At 37.4% G+C, this 22,093-nt stretch overlaps 3 protein-coding genes across 9 annotated transcripts; 2 read left to right on the top strand and 1 right to left on the bottom strand.

Annotated features, from left to right (window-relative positions):
- Positions 1-946: 946 nt before the first annotated feature.
- On the top strand, positions 947-4,329 carry LOC108040562 (acyl-protein thioesterase 1). 5 transcript variants are annotated; one of them, XM_017118066.2, is made up of 6 exons: positions 947-1,059; positions 1,258-1,425; positions 1,486-1,517; positions 2,511-3,054; positions 3,149-3,166; positions 4,047-4,329. In XM_017118066.2, exons 2-6 carry the CDS (start codon positions 1,378-1,380, stop codon positions 4,104-4,106), a joined length of 702 nt encoding a protein of 233 aa, XP_016973555.1. In that variant the 5' UTR covers positions 947-1,059; positions 1,258-1,377; the 3' UTR covers positions 4,107-4,329. The 5 variants fall into 5 exon arrangements, with proteins under 5 accessions (XP_016973555.1, XP_044314173.1, XP_016973558.1 ...); XM_044458238.1 differs by having other exon boundaries at positions 3,112-3,166; XM_017118069.2 differs by lacking the exon at positions 4,047-4,329 and adding an exon at positions 3,811-4,023.
- LOC108049375 (ATP-binding cassette sub-family G member 1) lies at positions 4,259-18,390 on the top strand. Of its 3 annotated transcripts, none has more exons than XM_044458237.1 (7): positions 4,259-4,381; positions 8,287-8,828; positions 14,409-14,538; positions 15,310-15,848; positions 16,281-16,805; positions 16,868-17,124; positions 17,619-18,390. In XM_044458237.1, the coding sequence occupies exons 2-7, from the start codon at positions 8,738-8,740 to the stop codon at positions 17,958-17,960; spliced, it is 1,884 nt and encodes a 627-aa protein (XP_044314172.1). In that variant the 5' UTR covers positions 4,259-4,381; positions 8,287-8,737; the 3' UTR covers positions 17,961-18,390. The 3 variants fall into 3 exon arrangements, with proteins under 3 accessions (XP_044314172.1, XP_044314170.1, XP_044314171.1); XM_044458235.1 differs by lacking the exon at positions 4,259-4,381 and adding an exon at positions 4,746-5,278; XM_044458236.1 differs by lacking the exon at positions 4,259-4,381 and adding an exon at positions 4,746-5,359.
- On the bottom strand, positions 18,264-21,668 carry LOC108049374 (aminopeptidase Q). The gene is made up of 5 exons (XM_017130525.1): positions 20,858-21,668; positions 19,424-20,789; positions 18,732-19,318; positions 18,420-18,674; positions 18,264-18,343 (listed from the first exon to the last, which is right to left on the bottom strand). Exons 1-4 carry the CDS (start codon positions 21,442-21,444, stop codon positions 18,455-18,457), a joined length of 2,760 nt encoding a protein of 919 aa, XP_016986014.1. The 5' UTR covers positions 21,445-21,668; the 3' UTR covers positions 18,264-18,343; positions 18,420-18,454.
- Between the last annotated feature and the right edge of the window lie 425 nt (positions 21,669-22,093).

The following is a 22,093-nucleotide window of genomic DNA, read 5'->3' as shown; positions in this document are numbered from 1 at the left end:
CTCGACGAATTTCACCATAATGCGAAACACGATGGCCCTAACGCGACAAAAAACACTAAAATGTCGTAACGTGTTTTGATTGTCTGACTGTTTCCACTGTCGCATTTGTCATGGCTTTCACACCAGGGACAAGAATCGAAACTACGGTTTAAATATTAAACTACAGAGTATGGGCCAGTAATATTAAATTACTACTTTTGAGTATAGTTTTACTGATTTATACTGATTTTCTGTAAACTGTCTGTAGTGTTTTTTAAACCAGGAGTATTAGTTTTAAACTGAAAACATACAATTGTTAACTCTTCAGTATAGAATTGGAATTACAAAGTATTGACGTTACATTATTATAATTATATTATCTCGATAGTTTATTTTTAATACACGTTAATTAGAATTAAACTTTCTGTTTTTTTTTTGGGTGTATTTAAAAAAAAATCTTTTTATTTGGATTTGGATAAAAAATTTAACAAAATAAATTAAATTTTATTTCTTAAAACATATACCACTTATATTTTCTTCTGTTTTTGAAACTGTCTCTAATGTAATTATAAATAAGACCTAAACTAAATAGATTTTATTAAAATTTGTTTTTATAACAAAACGCATTTTTAAAAAGTATCTAAATTTAACATTTGCGGGGTTTTAAGGATACTAGGATTTTTAAAATACCTACAAAAAATATTTACATAATTTCCAATCACAAGTTTTTAAATGCTTTGCTTAAAATCAAGCTATATGGTTTACAATTAAATAAAAGAATTTAAAAACTAATAGTATTTCGATATCGATAGAAAGGATATCCATTGAAGGTTTGACATGCTATTGATGGACACTAAGACTGCCGATTAGCGGAGACACCACCGCCTATTGATAGATAGCGGAGACACACTCCACAGTTAGCTGGGATTAGGGATGGAAAATCATCGATGTCGCCCTGTAAAACATCGATATGTTTGGACATCGATGCTTCGCCACCTCTGTCTGAACTTTTGGGCAGCTGACAAAATTGTCGTAGTTGAGCGAAATTAAACAAATTAACAAGACTTCCGGCATTACCTGGTACGTGATGCAGGACCTAACTTGCGTAGTGTGCTCAATACACATATGTCAACAAATATCTTAAATTAAATTCAAACTTTTTCTCAGCCGGCGACGTGTTGTCATTTTGCTGTCGTAAAATCAATATTACTAATTTTGCTTTGAGTTTAAAACGTGACATAACTAATACGAGAAATACGGTGTTTGTTTAAATTGCAGAAACCCGCTGACACAGCAAAAACAAAGAAAGAACGACGGAAGCAACGCCAAGTCGCCAAATCGCAGAGTACCTGGAAAAGTGCGTCCCCAAAAGAGGCTAAACTAAACTAAAAAGCAGTCATGTCGGCACCGGTCATTGTCGAGGCCACGGTCAAGCAGACCGCCACGGTGAGTATATAAACTATAATAAACTATGTGAATCCAAACTAAACTATGTGTATATTCCAGCTGATCTTCATGCACGGCCTGGGAGACACGGGGTGAGTGGTGACTTGAGATACATCCGCATTCAAAATAAAAGCATTACATACTACCAAACACAAATATCTTCATTTGTATATAAATAGTTTAGAAGTCCGCGGAAATGTAATAACATCTTAAATTTAAATCTATTTTATTACGTGGTGCTTTTTTATGTTTCCATAGTGTAATATAATTGATAAAAAACCCTTAGAGAATTCCCGAAATCTTCAATTTAAATGAAGCACATTATTTAGGGTTCTACACATTCATATACATTTTTAAAAGATAAGAAGTCCTTTGAGAAGTCTCAAATTCTCCAAATTTATTACGTAGTGGCTTTGTATTTACGATTGTACAGATTCGCCAGAGAAGTAATAAATTCTTCAAGTCGATGTGATTTGCATTTATGGTTCCATTGGGTAAAATAATTGATTAGAACTCCTCGGAGAATTTAGCAATGTATTTTAAGTATGTAGGAATCTCCAGATTCATATTACAGATTAAAAGTCCACAGAGGGTTAAAGAATTCTTTAAGAAAACTCGAATTTATTGGAAATGAGTCCCAGCTGAAAATACATATGTTTATGCGACCATTAAAGATTGATTTGATTAATTAGATACCGCAAAGAAGTTTTCAAGTTATGTGGGATATAAATATTTAAAATTTGTTTTTTCGCCTTAGGTGCACATGTTTAATTAGAAGTCGAGATAAAACTTTACATTTTTCTTTATGTCTAAAATGAATTGAATGTAGTCCATTTATTTAATTATCATAATTTGCTGTTAAGATTGTCAGTTTTACCCAAAATAATATGTGTAAGTTTTGGATTACAAGATTATAAATAGTATATCTGAACATTTTTTTTGGGAATTTATTTCACCTTAAGTTAAATGTAAGATTCACTTTAAAAAGATTTGATTCCATTTTATTTGTTATTCTATTCTCTTTACACACTAGTGCCATTTCATTGAACTTAAATGACTATATTAATGGATAATTTCTCTTACAGTCATAGCTGGAGCTCCGCCTTGGCCGCCATTCGGCCACCTTTCATGAAGATCATCTGCCCCACGGCGCCCACACAGCCCGTTTCATTGAACGCCGGCTTCCGGATGCCCTCGTGGTTCGATCTGATGACCCTGGATATCGGTGGGCCCGAGGACGAGCCGGGCATAAAGTCGGCCCGCGACAGTGTGCACGGTATGATAGAGAAGGAGATTAGTGCCGGCATCCCGGCGGATCGGATTGTCCTGGGCGGATTCTCGCAGGGCGGAGCACTGGCGCTGTACTCGGCACTGACGTACAACCAGTCACTGGCCGGCGTGGTGGCCCTGTCCTGCTGGCTGCCGCTGCACAAGCAGTTCCCCGGCGCCAAGGTGACCGGTGAGGATGTGCCGATCTTCCAGGCACACGGCGACTACGATCCCGTGGTGCCGTACAAATTCGGGCAGCTGAGCGCCAGTTTGCTCAAGTCGTTCATGAAGAATGTGACGTTCAAGACGTACAATGGACTGTCGCACTCGTCGTCAGAAGACGAAATGGATGACGTCAAGGTGAGTGGGGCGCACTGAGCGTCATTTGGAACTCCCCTGTCAAACGAAACGCTAAAGAACTTCATTACGCTCATTATGCTCTTCTCGATTACAGGACATAATCAGTAAATGGGTAAACTAATTTCCACTGAACCTTAGCACTCTTAGAACGTACGAAAGCCCCCGACCCAGCCCGTTGCATTCCAGCGATCACGAAATACGGAGCAGCTGAACATGATTAAAGCGTATTTTATGAAAATCAAAGCGCAGTAAGAGAGTCACACTGAGAGTTATACGAGTAGGCTCTCTCGTAGCCCAATTATGGAAATTATCACTGAAAATCAATTCAAAAAAGCAATCAATTATACACACGTAGCTACACCTAATGAAAAATGCCAAAACACAAGCAATTTGTGAGGAAAATTCGCCACCGCGAGACGAATCACTTTGATATTTGTTCGCTGCTAATTATTTCGGTTTACTTATTTGGGACTTGTTCGTATTTAAATTGAAATTAATAAAGTTATATAACCCCAGAAAAAAAAAAAGAAACTGGAAGCCGCAATATAAATTGGATCACTGACTGTTTCAACCAAAAACCCGATTGCCAGGGAATTAGTATTGCCATTTAACTGGCAATCGGGTGCAATTTCAGATATTTCGAGCGACCAAACTCTACTAAACATTTGTTTTTATTCATTGTAGCTAACATAAACTCTGATAATATACCCATTTTGATTTGATTCTTTGTTTCTTATTTTATTTTATTTCGCACAGCAACAGAAAAACAATCATCTTTAGAGCCGCGGGTCCACTGGCTAGAGTTTGAAATTTGCATCCTTCACTTGTTAAACCAATGGCAATAAACAAACCGGTTGTTCAGATTAAATGGCTCCCCTGGGCACTCCGATATAAACTCTCTCAGACTCCCTATAAACACAACTTATTCACCTGCTAAGCCTAAGCCCTTGTCCTGCCGCACCACTCACCATCTCTCATCTATATATTTGCAGACACATTGGGAACAGAGCCAGAACATGGCTAGAAAGGCGCAATGCTGCCAGATATCATAGTAGCATCCAATGCTAGTGTAGTGAAGGTTCCTTCCGCAAATCAAAGCTCCTCAGCCTAGTCAGGACGTCTCGGGCCGCACGAGAATTGTATTTTAGTAATTATTTTGTATATACACACGATGGACGATGGTTACCATGAAAAAGGCTGTCCTATCACCTGGTGAAGTGACAAGAAACTGATTCGCCAAAGCGAATGGCCAATAAAGTTATTTGAAGCTCTCAACTGCAAGAACTTAATCGTAAAAGGGGCCTTCATGTCACTTAACCCAATGAAGGTAAATTTCATTTTCAAATTAGTCAAAGTAACGGTCGTTTTCTTTTCAAATTTGTAACCAGTGCTGAACAGCGTGTCATTAGTGCATTATGTCAATTTACGGTATATTTTGTAAGCCTTGGTATATTTCACCTGAAAGCTCTGGCTTTGCAAAGCTTTTTTATCGATAAATAAGGCGCGGCTTTGAAACGAATTGAACTTAACTGAGGCAATACTGCAGATATAGTTTTATCAATTATTATAATATTCTTGTTTTTTTTAAAGAATCGATAATTTAAGCTTATAAAATATGACAATATTTTTTAAATGGAAAAATATTTTATGTAGTTTTCATAATTTTAAAAAGTACATAAATCTTGTTAAATTCAAATCAAATTTTAGTTTTTATTTCATTTATATGTTATATGAATGCCGAAATAATCTTATTGTAATGTAGGAACCGATGATATATTCCTTCATTTACAGGAAGTCTACTTATTTCGATTATGATTCAAGATATCAAAAGTTGCTTTTGACAATAAAATATTGTTCGTACGTAAAAACTTTTAGATTCTAGAAAACAAAATGAAGGTGTCGTTTAAATTCTTTATGTTTATTCTTATTTATATTTAAATGTTATTGAAGCCTCAAAATATGCTAATTTACTGGTCCAATGACGTACATATATCTAAAATCCCTCTCCGTATTGCGACTAACCATTTGTATTTGGGGAACAAGTTGGACTGCGACTTCAAGTACCGACTAAGCGTCAGTTGTTTTCAAGTCGCCGGCGAGAGTGGACGCGAATTCGCCAGTATCGCTATTAAATAGTATATAGTATATAGTTTTCCTCGTCCTCCGCTAATTCCAGTTCAATTCGCGTGCAATTTTTAAAAAGCATTACACAACCAAATCCATTGTAAGAAGTGAACATTAAAAATCAATGTTATCTAATCAATCTGCAGTACATATGCCAATCAAATTGATTTTAGTGAACAAGGTGATTTTGTTTGAGGTTTTGGCAGGAGTGCCTTTTGTTTCGAACAGTTGTGTGCAAAAATGCTACAAGTAAATTTTTTCAATAGAGAACGAAATGCTTTAATCTAAATGCACATGTTCTGGAAGGAAGCTATTGTAAATTAATATAATATCCGACTTTGTACCTTATCTTTAAACATGTGGAGAACTTGCATTGCAATAATGCTCGAATTCTAAAAGCTGATTATGATTTAATTTTTATTGTTTCTTGAAAAGAAATATAAAAACTTTTTAAATAGGTTTCTTTCAAAAAAATGTAATCCCAGCTTTAATTGATCGTCTACGCTGCCAAAGCTTCAGTTTAAAATGCTTGTCATTATATATTAACTATTATAAAATAGCATCAGTCACATGCAAATTTCTTAGCTTGGTAAAATGGGTATGCATATGTTATAGGGATTAAACAAAATTTTAACAAAGAAAGCTGTTTTATTTATTTTCTGTCACTGACCTATGACTCCAATGAGTAATTAAACAGGTGATTAACCAATTTGCTGAATTTTTTTATTGTTGATTGTTGAGTGATATGGATTGCCGTTCTACGTGATGTGGTTACAATCCAATAATAATTGTTGTGAATTATAATGCATCACCATTAATTGGCTGAAAGATTTGCTTACAACTGGTTTCATATGTGTATTTGGGCATATAAATATATTGTGCAAAATAATAAAAATAATACATTTCTAAAGATTTTTTTTTTAATTGTATTACTTTATTGACTTTAATTAATTGCTTTAAATTTAAATTTATTATTTTATTCCTTCTATATATTTCGGGGATCTCTGCAGTTAACAAATGACTGTTTTAAAAGTTTGAGAAATTGAAAAATTATTTTAAAGTTATTTGCTTGTATAAAATTGCTGGTTTGTTGGTTTCCTCGAGACCTCTGTATTAGCTAATTTGTATGTATGCTAAACGAGTTGCCGGGGGTCAATAGTCTAGCTAAGTCGATGTGCTTCTGTTGCCACCTGACGTCACAAAATACACCAAACAGAATAAAATATAAATCTGACAGTCGACGTGAAATAAACATAAGTTGAGCTGAGTGTAGATTGGCATTGGCATGCATATTTAAGCTTTCAATTATCCAATCTTCTATCACCACATTGTTTATTTCCTGGTTTTAAATTAGTGTTCCATCGGATGCACTTTTCCCCTTTTGTTTCGCATTGTATCCCGTAGAATTTAATGTGAACTGTGGTCTCAAAAGGGTTCTTTTTTCAGAAACCAGAACGGGTTTCTGGTTTTGCATTTAGCCTGTCGGCGCCAGTTAATGTCGAATAATCCGACGGCGCCAAAAAAAAATAAAGTAAATATGACAAAAACAATTTAATTTTGCCGACAAATATCGGCGAATTCTTAGTTTATTATTGACGGTTTACCTGCCAGGCAAGAGCAGATCATTAAGCTTTTGGAATGTTTTGAATATTTAATACACAACTATTAATTTACATTTTTATCAGATAAATTATTCCCTGACAGACATTATAAAATTGATGTACTGATGCTTCTGAACTCTGAGATTGTTAATAGAATTAAATAGTATTTTTTTGCAAACTGAAAGTAATTGTTTAATTTAATCTCTTGCGGGGGAAGGTGAATCGCAGCTGTGAAAACGTGATAAATCTGCGATATTAACAGAGCTCCACCCCAAAGCGAAATGTTCGTGATCCGCCTGTCACTTTTCTCAGTGGTATCGTTGATCTAGACTCGTTAGTTGTTGATCATAATAATACACTTTAACTATATACATACTATAAATTATACTTGTTATCTAAATTTATGTAATTTGAAAGGAAAGCGGGATTTTCCTTGAATTCAGACTGGTACATTAAAGATTAAATTTCAGCTATTTACTTTGGGTACCACATATTATTATTATTTAATAACAAAAACATATAAACTCAAGGACCTCATCATTTTTTTTATGATAACCATATGTTTATTAAAGTGTAATCTAAATACATACAGTGGCATATGTAAACAAATGTTTAGCTGGAATTAAGCCAGTCCTGTTTATATATTTGCGCTCTGAACACTATCAGTCAATCAAAAAGATAGACAAAATGGACTGCATTTTATTTTAAAAGAAATTATGTACAATCCATGCAAGCCATTATTAATTTTATTTATTAAAATTCAAATTTATGGCAGTAAAAATTAAACATAAAACATTTTTAGATTTTTTTAAGTTAAAAGTAAATGGAAAGGAAAGCTTTTCTAAGATATATATTTGCTAATTTTATCTAAAATACTTTTGAGGTAATTGGGTTAACTTCCGTTTTAAGATTGTAGCTGTAAAACATTTACATACGGAGTATTAAGACACAAACTTATTCATTAAATGTCAGTATCCTCTATACTTACAGTTCTAACTAAATAACGAGTTTTTCTTGTCGTTTGGCATTGCTTATCGATCAAGGTGATGGACTTCATCGGTAATTGGAGAACTTGAACTTGAAAAAGATCAAGCTCACTATAGTAGTTTAAGACCAAAACCGCTATTGATATTCAATGAAGGGGGGTATAAAAAATTTTATAATTTATAAATGTAAACTACATTTATTAAAGTTTTTTAAAGTGAATTTGAGATTATAGATAGCTGACCCCAATATTTTTGTTTTCATAAGGCATTGGGGTTAAAAGAAAGTATCAATAAAGTATGACTAATTCGATGGGTACGTAAAAATTAAAAACAATTGTACAAACACATATGTATGCAGTTAGATCGAACTCAAAAACCTTTATCAGGTTGCCGTTGAGGTGTGAAATTCAAGGCCACCTTAAATGTTGATAAGTGGTATTTATTTTTGGTTTGTTTAAAATCGCCACGCTTCTTCTCCCACGCATGTCAAAATATCTATAATGATTAATTTTTATTTGCAGCGCGTAAGACGGCAGTGCGATCAAAACAAAACGGGTAATAAATCAGCAATCACACGAGCGAGCATGCGTGCATAAAAAGGAACAATAACAAAATCAAAAGCCACCAGCAAAAACAGAATCAAAATCAGAAAGACAACAATAACAATCGCAGCGCTGGCAAAAGTGTATAAAAAAGTGTACAAAATATAAATAAATATAAACCGCGCGGCAGCAAAGAGATCCAGCACCCATTCCCATTCCAATTCCGACTTTGGTGCGGTAGGTAATGACACATTCGGCAACCGGTGCACGTATCTAGATGCGAACGAGCATACATAGATACATTCGTATCTGAATCCGTCAGTGAAAATCCCGTCACACTCGCCCCACCTTGCCACCCGCGTCGTTCATTAATATATGAGTTTTTGAAAGCGGCATTAAATAGCAATAAACAAATCAGTCGAAATTCGCCATGGAGCAGTCGCAAAACCTTCTCGCCAAACAGTCCAAAGATGTGGAGTTTCAAGATGTTTTCTACACCGTTAAACAGCGCCAGAACTTCTGTAAGTAATACGATCTTTTAACTTATGTGTATTTAATTGATCTTTAGATAAGTTATCTAATGAATTATTCAAGTAGAAATACTACTTAAATCACTTTGTTGCCCCTTTAAGAACTGTCTTATTTATTAGATTAAATTAATCACACTTGATGAACTGAATTAATGCAAATCTGACAGCTACCTTTCATCAGGTTAATTTATTTTCCTTTGCTAAGACCTACAACGGGTTTAGCTATTATTCTCTTGGTTTAATACTTTTTCATAAACTATTTTCTTGAAATTAAATGAAATGTTGTAAGACCTTAGCTAATTTAAGTGCCCCTAACTTTCAGTCACATTTGCTTTCCGCTTTATGAACTTAGATTTTAACTTGTTAGTTAAGTACAATAGCAGTTTAGAGCGCATTTAATTTAATAGGTTAATTCATAATTTATTCACTTGTTAGTTAATCACAGTAGCAATTTGAGTATATTTAGTTCAAAGGGTTAATTCATAATTAAACTTAACAAATAAAAGAGTTAATATGTTATAACGAAACAAGTCCCTCATGAGTGCATTGCCCAATGACTGCAAAACGTTAAGCATTTGTATGAAATGTGTTTTTCGGTTGCAGAGGTTTTTGTTTGTACTCAAGCCCATCAGAGTTGACTTGGTTTTATGTGCTGTGCTTAATGTTTTCTTTGACGAAGGAGGTAAATATCTTTTGCAATGGTCAAGTAGTTGTCTGGCCACCACCTGCCTTGCTCTTTTTTTGACCTTTTCCTTGCCTCTATTTCTAATGTACATTGCACAACTTGATACATTTGTTTTATTCGAAATTAAATTCGACAACACTTGACTGAAATGGCGTACGTTCTGGGCCACGTTTATGGTCACAACCCTTGGTGTTTTTGCCAAACTTGTTTTCCCACCCGGACAACGTTTTCCTTGTTTGGGCGAAAGTTCAAACTCGAGTGCCATTGACACAGAACCGAATGGATTGGATAATATAATGCATTTGGCAGAGCGTCAAGTTCATTCAGTTGGTGAGCAGTTGATTGAACCGAATGAATGAAATTTAAACTGCCATTTGCCGGAATTGGATCACTTCAAATGGAATATAAATGGAACAACCATAACCTAATATCTAATTGACAATTTCTTGATTAAGGAAAACATTCATTTGAATATGGTATATTATTTTCCTCAGAAAAGTATATATTCATTTTTAAGGTATAAGGAAAATTTATCAACTCTGTTTTAACTCACAAAGAACATTTATTTAATTTGAGTTCCAAAAACAATTTAATGAAGTGAGAATCAGGGTTCTACCTTTTTTTTAAATTTTATTAGAGTACTTTACTCGCACCAACTAGCTGTCATGCTTCTGTATTTATTTGTTTCTATTTTGTATTGATTAAAAATGCAATCTATCTTAAAATTTAATCTAATTTATTCCACATCCAAAATGAATATAGATGAGATCTTAGAACAGTGAAGGGACTCTATAAAGTATATATAAATTATCAAACTGTCAAGCTACTGAATAGCTAACACGCAATAAATATTATTAAAATCGGCAATAATATAATCAAAAATCTAGAAAGTAATCTGTGATATTTGCACATACCTCACCTCATACCTTGAAAATTGTCGTGCGATTTCAATTAAAATTTCAATTTTAATCTACATCCATTGTAATGGCTTAGAGGCATTTTCATTCAATCTGTGCAATCTATTGACTTCATGAGGTGTTTAATTGACTGTATTTGGCATGGATTTGACAGAAGGGGAAATGCTTGTGAGACTACTCACCAATAACTTACTTTTTGCTGTTGGCGGCTACATGCAACTTAAAGTTGTGCTTCCTCATTGCAGAGTCAAACTCAAGTACGACTGGTGATTAATTATTGCTCATACGCCATGTGCAACGTGCAACTCGCAACCAACAGCGAGATGTCGCCAAATGCCGTCGCCTTGTGGAATATAATAATGAACGATAAACATGAGAATGCATAAAAACAGTGTTTGTCAGATATGTTAGGCATTTCGAAATATATATTTTTTTTCATTTTGTTGAAATCAAATTTATTTAATTTTAATACCAAAACCACCAATCAAATTAATTGTCTATATAAAATAACTGTTTTAACAACGTATATTTTAGAATGGGAAAAATATGCTTGACTTTTAAGAACTATTTTCATTAAAATACTAAAAAACTTAAAAAAACATTTTTGGAAGAATTTAGGTAGTTTATCTAAGTTGCTGCATTAGGTCAAGTAAACGTTGGGTTTTCTAGGGAACCACGGTACTATAACTCACTGTACAAGTAAATATGCAGCATGTGAGCTTAATATTTTGTGCACACACTTATCTCCGCACATATGTCCATACATTTACACATCGTAGATACATTGCCACTTCCTCGATGTACCCCGCATCTATGGAAACTACAGTAGATGGCTGTTCACTACAGACCGCGACAAAAACATCAACAACCTCATCATTTCCATCAACCCCTTCATCATCATCATTATCATCATGATCGGCAACAATTGCAGCTACAACAGCAAACATTATGTTGGCGCACAGTGAAAAGCGAAAATTGCCCAACATTGATTGAATAATTTTCCCCTCCAAAAGTCGCCATCGTTTTCATAGAGCTCGAACACGTTTTTTTTTAGTGTTCCGCGACTCAGTGCCCGCTTTTCCATTTCAAGTACCCAGGGCAATTTAGGATTAGTCAGCGAGTCAATGTCCGGGTTGATTCATTCAAAGGGGTTCAGTTTGACTATTGGGATGGAAATGAAATGGAATGCATCTCTACTTTGTACTTTAATTGGGGATCACTACTCGAGCTATTTAGATAGGTGTTTGGATAATAAGTTTGGAAAAAATCATTGGAGGTTCTCATACATAAATATAGATACATATTCAAATATATATAAATCTCAGAAACAAATAGATTTAGTTTTCACTACAGACTTTCATGTGTATACGGATATTGAAGTTGAATAGTTAGCCAATTGACTTTATTTAGATCTCGTCATACTATTAAATAATATGTGAAAATTGCAACCTTTAAACCCGTTTAATATAAACCCAAGACACTTTGTGCATCTCAAATAACTCCGCCTTGTTATTTATTCTAAGCATTATTATCTGAGACCCATTATATAACTTGAATGATTCAGAAGGGCTCGGTGAGCTTCATAACAGATCAAAGATCACAGAATCAAGGGAATAAGGCAGATCCCATTTTAATTGTTGGGTGGGAGTGCTGTATAATAAGTCGCATTTATCGACCCAAACGCCATTGTCATTCTAATGAAATCGTGGTAATTAGGTAGAGCCGATTCAATTGCATCTATTAACGAACTCGTTCCAGGGAGCACTGCCCTCATCTCCCCATTTTAGTGACTCAACCAACGATCTTTCTAAAATTCAGAGATTCGTTCTGCCAATTAATGTGATGTGTTTGTTTGAGGCGCAGTTTCGATTATGGCCTGAATGAAAATCTGAAATTAACATTCAAATTCGGAACATTCTTAAGCTGATAGTAGAAAAAAGGTGTTCCCAATATTTATTTGTGTGGTATAGAACGTAAATCTTTACAGATAATATGGATAAATGAATGTCAAACTTAATTTTCATATCTTTAATTTACAAAAATCCAAATTTAATAGCTCTCATATTAAGCACGTGAAAGCAATGATGCATATATAAACACTTGGTAATGCCTGATATATTTTGACGAAAATTAAAAATCAGTTTGGCAAATAGTAAGAGAAAATGTTAATATGACAATCGAAGTTTGAAAGTAACTTGATTTTATCTTGATGCAATAGTGCTATCTCCAAATATATTTTTAAAATAAGCCACAAATAGGTAAATATAGATGTATAAAATATTGTGACTCTGCAATATTTTGAAGCAATGGAAATAATCTCGTTACAATGAATCGGCTTCTGTAGTCTGAAACCAGCAAATCGGCTTCCCGTATTTTCTTCTGATATTTTTTCAGCAAATTGTCACGCCTCATTATGTGACTCACGTAGAATCGTGGGAGCAGCGGTTTACAATGTTTGAGGGGGGCCAGCGGTCTAAAAAAAATCAGCCAAGCCAACGTACTGTTGATTGTTCGATTTTATGCTGACAATTTATTTTTGGTTTTGGCCGTTGCGCGTGCTTAGAACGTGGTGTTGACCAGAAAACTTAAAAGGCGTGCTCGAACGGCACCGGTTAATTGATATGGGGCTAATTGATATGGAGACTGGTCGCTGGTAAACACACTCTGATAATAGGATTTGCGGCAGACTCCGACTTGTGAGTGACCTTCTTACATTCTTAAGTTGGTTCGCAAACGGCGCTATTCGGATTCGTAGGGAATGTTAATTGGCGACGAGAACTGGGTCATATATTGGCAGGCAAAGCTATATGCTGACCCAGTTGTCATTTACATAAATTCAATATTCAGGAAAGCCCAAGAATTACCCTATTGATAATTGAAATTTACAGAAATCAAGATCCTTTTGCTTTAAATACATTGTATATAACACCACAGCTGGGGAAAACATTGTTGCAGTTAGAATAATTATATTTTAAAAGCAAGTTGCAGTTCAATTAATGATGTAATGATATATATTTTAATAGCTTATCAGCATTAATATATTGTATTACAAAATTTATATTTAAATACCTTATCAACATTAATTCTTGTGGTAAAGAACAAGCCAAGGAAACAGCAATAAAAAGTAAACCCCCTGAATAAATTATTAAGCGAGTCATTACGACCTTCAGTGATACCCTATAGTATAGTACAACTGCACCACTGATAAGAACTGTGATGACATTGGCACATATTAACTCAATCGTGCATTAAGACTGACGGATGATGACAAATGCAGGTCAGTAATCGCTGGGAAAGTACGGAAAAATATACCAGAACTATTAGACCACATAGATTGGCCTTTTTGAATTATTCTCCGATTATGAATTTTTCCACACTCCAGCCAAATTTAAATTAGAATAAATAATGAACGTGCGGACACGTATAATTTAGGGTTTAATGTAAGCCAGACAGGGCGGAAGCTGGTTTCACATTTGCCAGTCATGCAATCTTTTCAAGCCCATCATTTGTCATCTACGGAATCTTTCCGCTTCCATTCCATGACACGATAATTATAAACATGTTGGACTGTGATATATATTTACCTTATCCCGTATTCTGAGCTTTGCATATACGCATACCCCAATCAATGAAAGTGAATTAATTTTTACCATTCACATTATTGGGTCATTAAAAAATGAAACTTGATTTCTTTTAATTTATTCCATTTCACATCTTCATTATGTTAACGTCTACGTTTTTAGCAAATCCATCCAGATTAACCAGAAAAGTAAATTTTCATACGTATTAAATAGAATAGATTTAAAACCAGATGGTGATGTCTTCTGACTCACTTGCATGTTATAAATTTTATACATTTGTTATTATTTTCAAAAATATGGCTTTTATAGTCAGAGCATAACCACTTTAATTAATTAATAAAAAAGATATTTTAATAATTTAATAATTGATTTTATAATTTATTTGTAGGGCGCGTAACCGGAGAGCGTCAAATTCTGAACGGAGTAAGCGGCAGTTTCCGGAATGGACAACTCTCGGCCATCATGGGACCCTCGGGAGCAGGAAAAAGCAGTTTGCTAAATGCGATTTCGGGTTTCAGGTGAGAATAATAAGTCAAACCAGACACGACTGCACTCGACGGTATGTTCTAAAAGTCATTCCTCAAAAAGTGTAATAAAACAAAGGCTATATCATTTTGGGAGCCATAACCGAACCGGTTGTATGTTTAACAGACTGGTGATTAAAGCCAAGTTCTTGCTGACTTGATTCCGAGTCAAAAGCGAAATGTCAGCTGTGATCTGAAGGGTTTGGGGGGCTCAGACGAACAAACTAACGTCTCCAGTAATCTGATGCCATTCTGGATCAAAACAACCTTCTCATTCAAAATAAATGTCTAGATGTGATTTGTACATATGGTTCTTCAAAATGAAGTGGAAACTTTCAGATTTAAATAGGGTTCCATAATCTGCGAAGTCACGAAGCTACGCTGTAGAAATACTTGTGTTGATAAGGTCGACTAGGTTGGGTTTGGATATTTAAAAGATTTGCTGGTAGCCAAATGAAATTATTATTCAGAACCCAAAAGGGAAGGAAAAAAACAAATATATAAAATAATAAATAATAAAGAAACTCATTTAGAAATCACTTTTTTTTGCCACAAATATTCTGTCAAATGTTGGAAGTTTTCCAAAAAGAAAGAAGTCATTTTAATCATCTAAAAATTACAATAATTGTTCAATTGCAAATAATTAATTTCTGCATTCCCATTGATGTCTCTTTAATGATCTAATAATTGTGAAAAAATTTCTTGCTTGTAAGGTGAAATATAGAAATATTTATTAATTATCATCTGACTTCCAATACATTTTAGACGCGACGGAGTCACGGGGAGCATAAAGATAAAGAGGGACAACGCCTGCTATATTACGCAGGACGATCACCACCAGACTCTGCTTACGGTGGAGGAGCTAATGAATCTGGCCTGTGACCTCAAGCTGAAGCATCGCCACAAAAAGGCGGAGATCATGACGGACATCCTGGAGAACCTGCACCTGAACCACCGACGCAATGTGACGGCGGAAAAGCTAAGCGGCGGGGAGCGCAAACGATTGTCCATCGCCTTGGAACTGGTGGACAATCCGAACATCTTCTTCCTGGACGAGCCCACCAGTGGCCTGGACGAGGTGACGGCGGCCCAGTGCATCCGACTGCTGCAGGCAATGGCCTACGAGGGTCGCACCATCGTGTGCACCATCCACCAACCCTCGGCGACCATCTACAACTACTTCGACAGCATCTACGTCCTGGCAAAGGGCCACTGCGTCTACCAGGGCAGTCCCCGTGCCACCATTCCCTTCCTGCGACTGGCCCAGATCGACTGTCCCAGACACTACAGTCCCTCGGATTACAGTGAGTTGTGGCATTTAAGCTATTTATAAATATTAAAAGGCATTCATATCGATTACACTTGACTAAAATGTTCATATAGTAAACCAATTAATATGTTTTTCTTTACCTCTCCTAGTCATTTAGAGTATTAAAATTTTCATTTTATTTTTTTATAGATTCAAAATTACCATTTAGATAGATATAGGTTCATTTATTGTACAAGCTAAAATAAGTACATTGTTTTACCAAACAGTTTCACTAAGCAAAGTAAGATTCCGTTTCTCGTTATTTAAAGCTCAAATTATGTAAAAATTGTGTTATATTTTTTGATTGTTTATAGAATAATTAAAGCATAAAAGTTGTTAAAGACTATTTATAAATTGAAGTAAGCTAATCCTATGAACATTTGCAATTTAATTAGATTTTATTTCCAACTCTTAAAACCTTTTGCAGTTATTGAGCTTGTGGATGCCGAGGATGGCCACCTGGTGCCTGCTTTGAGTGACCTGACCGAAAACGGCAAGCTGATCTATGTGGCCAGTCAGTCGGATCAGTTGGGAGCATCGCTGGCATCTCAACAGGCTGTCACCACCATGTTCGTGGAGCAGCAGAAGCGTCCCTTTCTGCCAGCCTTTTTCGCCGGCAGTGCCGCCTCCACGGATGGATCGCTAATTGGAGGCACCAGTGCTCTGTTGGAGCAGGTGAAGGCCTTCTCAAGACGTCTCCATACGGATCGGCGGGAGGTATCCGGAGTGCGACAGTTCGTGGTCCTTATGCGGGTAATGCTGCTGCGGATAACGCGGGCACGTTTGGCCCTGACCATTCAACTGTTCCACCACCTGTTGTGCGGTGTGTTCTTTGGCCTGATATTCTTCCAACTGGGCAACCAAGGTGCCCGCATGTTCGACCATCTCAAATTCTGCATTGGTGCCGTCCTCATGATTGTCTACACCCAGGTGATGGTGCCCATTTTAAGTTGTAAGTAGAAGTTGAAGTCCTTTCTTGGTGTATTCTCTTTACCCATATTTGTTGTACTTCAGATCCTGCCGAGGTGAAGGTGGTCAAGAAGGAGACCTTCAACCGTTGGTATACTCTAACACCGTACTACTTGGCCTTGACGGTGTCGCGTCTGCCACTTCAGGTCCTCTTAAACATCACCTTTATGGCAGTCACCTACTGGATGTCCGGTTTGCCCCAACAGTTTTGGCGCTTTTGCATTTTTGTGGCTGTGGGTCTGATGATTTCCCTGGTGGCCGAGGGAATGGGTCTGGCCATTGGTGCCACTTTTAGCATAACGGTGAGTTTTTAAGTCCTACTCTGATCTCGAATAGTCATTAAATATTTTAACAAAATCTGTAATGTAGCTACCCACTGAACATATGAGTATAGATATACCACTACATTTTAGGCAATTCATTTTTCATTTATTTAGACGTTTTTTGTAATTATTTACGAGCTACATACTTTAAATCATATCTTATCTTATTATCAGGTACGATCTGATTTATTTTAATAAATTTAAAAAAAGTATAATGAAAACAAAACTTAATATCGAAGGAAAATTGTAAAAACATTTAAACCGCATTTTACCAATCGAAGAATTAAAAACAGTTTCTTAAGACCAAAAATGTGGGATTTAAATTGATTAATAATTCTTAGCTTAAAATGAATCAGTCTTTTGTAACGATTTTCACATTTTCTGAGCCGTATGGTATTTTTTTAAATTAGGTAAAAATAAGCTGGGGTATACTTTTCGGCAAAAACAAAATTATTTATTTTTTCTCATTGTAGAATGGCAGTGTTGTGGGTCCAATGCTGATAGCACCTCTAATGGGACTTGCAGTCTACGGATTCGACTTTGCGCCGCAGATCTCCGGCGGAATGCAGCTTCTGATGAAATTCAGCTACGTGCGAGTGGGCGTGGTTTCTCTCATCTTAGCCGTATTTGGATTCCACCGAGAGGAGCTTGACTGCGATGATATATACTGTCATTTTAGCGATCCTCGCGTACTGCTCAAATTTTTAGACGTGGAGAAGGTCTCGATGCTGCACCAGTTTGGAATACTGGCCATGCTGATGATCTTCTTCCGAGTTATGATGTACATTAGCCTGCGAAAGCGATGCTATGCCTGATTTTGAGACCAATACTCCACATGAATCTTTCTCCCTAGTTATAACCAATGTCAATACTGTGATGTTCGATTTTAAACAGACAGATAGATACTCCCTGTACATATGTACATATGGACCATTCCTGACAGCACAAATGTTAATGTAGGCTTAAGATAGATTTAAGTTAGGACGCGGTTCACATGAAAAGACATTTTAAAAATTCTGCAAACATCGGATATAGTGATAATAGTAGTATACTGAAAACCTTTCGAGTGTACAACTTTTTAGTATTCAAAGTTTTGTATTTAAAAATTGTGTGTCAACTAAAAAGGCCTCAGTTCAGCTTTCTTTATGGTTTGTAGAAAGCAGGTCGGCATATTTAATACAGTTTTCGCGCTTAAGACCTGAATTGTACATAAAAAAATAAAGATTATGTGTTTGCTTTTCAATATCTATTTTCAAGTTCTGAAAGTTTCTCACCGCCAAACATTTAACTCGCGTATCATATGATTTTCTTATAAAGTATTATTCCGAATGGCGTTAAGGAGTTCGTAATACTTGTACTTTCGCCACATCACCCTGTCTGATGCAGGTTGCAGCATGGAAGTTATGCTGGAGGTCGCCGAGGAAGGCAGCTTATTTTGCAAAAGGCTATTTAGCGCCGCAAGTTCGACATTGCTGGTCACCGAATTGATGAACGGATTGAGAATCGACTTGAGCTCGTTGTTAGAGAATCTGAAAAGCCGGTTGTGAGTTATTCAGAGTGTTACTGAAAAATCTTGACCCACTCACTGACGCTGGATTTCCTCCATTTTGTCGGTCAGGAACCGGTTGCCCATGTAGAAGCCCAGGTAAGTCCGCATCACGGCAGTTAAAAAACTAGCGGTCAGCGATTTTGAAACCTTTTTCCGGTCGAGAGACCAATTGAGCAACTTCTGCATCGTCCAATACTCCGTGGTGCAGCTGAGCGAGTTTAGCAGGATGCCCTTCTCCTTCTCATCCTTGGCGTTTAAGAACATGTCCCGCACCGTTAGCCAATCATCCTCGAAGCCGTTCCGGATGCCGAAGCAGAGTACCGTTTCTCGTATTCCCTCCGGAATGGAGGAGCTGGATTTCTGGTCCACCGCCGTCTTAAATTGCTGTCGTGCGTCCGACAAACATTCTTTGACTTCGAACTGGCAAGCCAGCCGGTACATGATTGTCGGCAACGATTTACCTATTGTCTCTTGACCCTCTTTTGGTATTATCTTGCTATCCGGGGCATTCTTGTTATCTGGGGATTCGATGGGACTCGATGTTTCAGGGCTCGTTCTGGCTGTGCTTTTAATCGATTTTAAAGTCACTTTAAAAGTTTGCTCAATGAGTTTCTGCATGAATAGCTGGAAATATGAGAAACATTTCAATATAAATATTATTATTTGTGAATGGGATTGGCAGTCCAGGTGGTGCCTTAATTACCACTACATTTGCTCATACCCACCCACCTTAAATATCCGATAGCCCGTGCTCATTCTCATGATGCTCTGCAGCTTCTCCAAGCTGATAAGTGCTGTCTCCCAAACAATAACGCTGGTCTCCTTTGATAGATACTTTATCACGTTCAGGGTGGTGTTATAGTGCAGTTGACCCGACCACCCCAGATTGAGGGCATCATCAACCAATTGGGCACGACTGAGCTCCGGGATCTGGGAGTACTTCTCGGCCAGTGCCTCAGCGATCAGTCGCCAGTTATAAAGATCGTAGAGAACACGAAGAGGCACTGGAGCATCGACATTCACCAGTAGCCAATTTTTCGGATCAACGACCTTGCTAAGCCTCAATACATCCGCTTTCTTGTTTTGGCAGCCAGTCCACTCTGTCTGGGGCAGCGTAAGAGTTTTGGTGATGTAGATGACGGGCAGCCACCAACAGTTTTTGGAAGTAATGGCCATATTGTACTGATGATAGCGGCTCTGCGTGATGGTCACCTTGTCATTCTTGCTGTCGCGCAGGACGGTGAGTATCGGGTATCCTGGTTGCGTTAGCCACGAATCCATAATGGTGGTCAAAACCAAACCGGCGGGCAGCTCGTAACTTCGGCGGGCTTCTCGCTGCAACACCTCCCAAAGCTGCCTGTTTGAGGCAGAGTTATTGGCGTACTCCTGGAAGAACTCTCGCAGTCCCTCAAAGAACACCTTATCGCCGAAGACCGTTCTAATCATGTGGATGATCTGGGCCATCTTGTATTTGCGGAACATCTTGTGGCTGGATTCCGTCACTTTGGTTAAGAGGGACTTCGTATCGGGCAGAGAATCGGAATACATGATTTCCAGGCGGGTTTTCAGAAGGTGGGACATGTCATGGGTCTCCTTGTCCTGCATTGCCACCACATGAAGGGCCAGATAATAGTTGATGCCGTCGCGCACATATGATCCGTCCCAGTCGGAAGAGCTCACCAGAAGTCCCAGCCACTGGCGCACCAACAGCTCACCCAGCATTTCCTGCAGCTTTTCGTCCGTCTCGTCGTTTGAGTCCACTTCCTCTTCTCCGTACACCAGCAGACCCTTGCTGCTATCCGCTTCCGCATAGTTCGGCAGAACCACATGATCGAACTTGCCTCCCCAATCCGGTCCGTTTGGCAATGGATAAGCGAACAAGGATTCATAGTTGCTGAGCAGACTTTGCGTGAACTTCGCCGCCTTGGCTAGCTGCTCCTTCATTTGCGGTCGCGCCCAGATGGTAATTTTTTCTCCCGATGCCGTAAGGCCGCTGGAAACCTTCTGAAGTTGATGCAGTGCCCACATGACCTGGTGGGTGGCCATCGGCGGTGACTGCATGAACGTGGTCCACACATAGTGCGAAATCTCCTGGCTGCAAGAGTAAACAACAAATTCACATTTGAATACCCAAAATGTACTTTCCTTGCACATTTTACTTACTGGGGTGTTTCCTTAATGGCGGGCATATTGCTGAGGGCAACGAATTTCTCGTGATGAACCACGGTTATGTTGAAGGTGGTCCGGATACTTGGGCTATCGAAGCAGGGAAACACGGTGTGGGCATAGTCAGGCTCCAATCGCGTAACTGCGTAAAAGACTTGTGGCGTTTTACCATAGTGGCCGAAAAAGAATCCGTTCCGTTGCGGCCGATTTAGTCCACCAGTAAAAAACATGTGTATCGTGTATACCTCGCCGATGTTGAGGTTGTTTTTCAATGTTAAGATTACCTCGTTGGACTTTTTTGCATTTTTCTTTATGCCGATCGTACTAATTCGCTTGCCGCTGGCCCAACGCAATAGCCATGTTTTTTCCAAGAACAGGATCAAATCACGGGAGTTCATAAAAATAGAGCGGGTTGCTTTTTGCGCTAATATATCGATGGATACGATGCCCTCATAACGGTTTTGAGCACCGCCGCCATCTAGGTGCGTTAGGATTGTTAGATTGTAACGCAGTGGCTTCACTAAGGACTCTGCGACTTTTCCCGATAAGAAACCCAAATATAAGACTAGTATTCGCAGCAACATTGCGATCGGAAATACTAAAACCTAATGCATTTTTCCATAGCTGATTTAATTCTAGAGTGATTGCTGGACTAATGGACAAAGTCACGCCCTTTCACGGTGTGTTTGGTTTTCATGAGAGACTTAAATCAGTTACAAAATATGCGTCAATCTTATCAGAACTCCATTCATAAAAACAATAAAAAGTTGAAAAGCAGTTTAAACAAGAAAGGAAAGCTAACTTCGGGCGGAGCCGAAGTTGATATACCCTTGCAGAATATTCTATAAATTATATTCTCCAAAATTATTCATATGATGCATTCTTAATACTTAAAAAAAGTCCCAACTTCCTAACTTTAAAAACAACAAAGTTATGTCATTTCCAATCGTTCAGTTATATGGCAGCTATAAGATATAGTCGGCCGATCCTAATGAAATTTGGTAGGTCGGATTGATTAACCAAATATAAAATCCATAGAAGATCCCAGCCTCCTAACTTTACAAACACCAATGTTATGGCATTTCCGATCAATCAGTTATATGGCAGCTATAAGATATAGTCGGCCGATCCTTATGAAATTTGGTAGGTCGGATTGATTAACCAAATATAAAATCCATAGAAGATCCCAGCCTCCTAACTTTACAAACACCAATGTTATGGCATTTCCGATCA

Source organism: Drosophila rhopaloa, unplaced genomic scaffold (genome assembly GCF_018152115.1).
Source record: "Drosophila rhopaloa isolate 14029-0021.01 unplaced genomic scaffold, ASM1815211v1 contig_163, whole genome shotgun sequence".
NCBI lineage: Eukaryota > Metazoa > Arthropoda > Insecta > Diptera > Drosophilidae > Drosophila > Drosophila rhopaloa.
Note: the sequence above shows the minus strand (reverse complement) of the source record. Positions and strands in the feature narration are given on the sequence as shown.

Bases quoted from the DNA above. Each gene is read 5' to 3' on its own strand.
- LOC108049375 (XM_044458237.1), top strand. From the start codon at position 8,738: ATGGAGCAGTCGCAAAACCTTCTCGCCAAACAGTCCAAAGATGTGGAG. The intron at 14,539-15,309 runs GTGAGAATAATA...AATACATTTTAG, and splicing joins AATGCGATTTCGGGTTTCAG to ACGCGACGGAGTCACGGGGA. The intron at 16,806-16,867 runs GTAAGTAGAAGT...GTTGTACTTCAG, and splicing joins GATGGTGCCCATTTTAAGTT to ATCCTGCCGAGGTGAAGGTG.
- LOC108049374 (XM_017130525.1), bottom strand. From the start codon at position 21,444: ATGTTGCTGCGAATACTAGTCTTATATTTGGGTTTCTTATCGGGAAAA. The intron at 19,319-19,423 runs GTGGGTGGGTAT...TCATATTTCCAG, and splicing joins CGGGCTATCGGATATTTAAG to CTATTCATGCAGAAACTCAT. The intron at 18,675-18,731 runs GTGAGTGGGTCA...CCGGCTTTTCAG, and splicing joins ATGGAGGAAATCCAGCGTCA to ATTCTCTAACAACGAGCTCA.
- LOC108040562 (XM_017118066.2), top strand. From the start codon at position 1,378: ATGTCGGCACCGGTCATTGTCGAGGCCACGGTCAAGCAGACCGCCACG. The intron at 1,426-1,485 runs GTGAGTATATAA...TGTATATTCCAG, and splicing joins CGGTCAAGCAGACCGCCACG to CTGATCTTCATGCACGGCCT. The intron at 1,518-2,510 runs GTGAGTGGTGAC...TTTCTCTTACAG, and splicing joins CACGGCCTGGGAGACACGGG to TCATAGCTGGAGCTCCGCCT.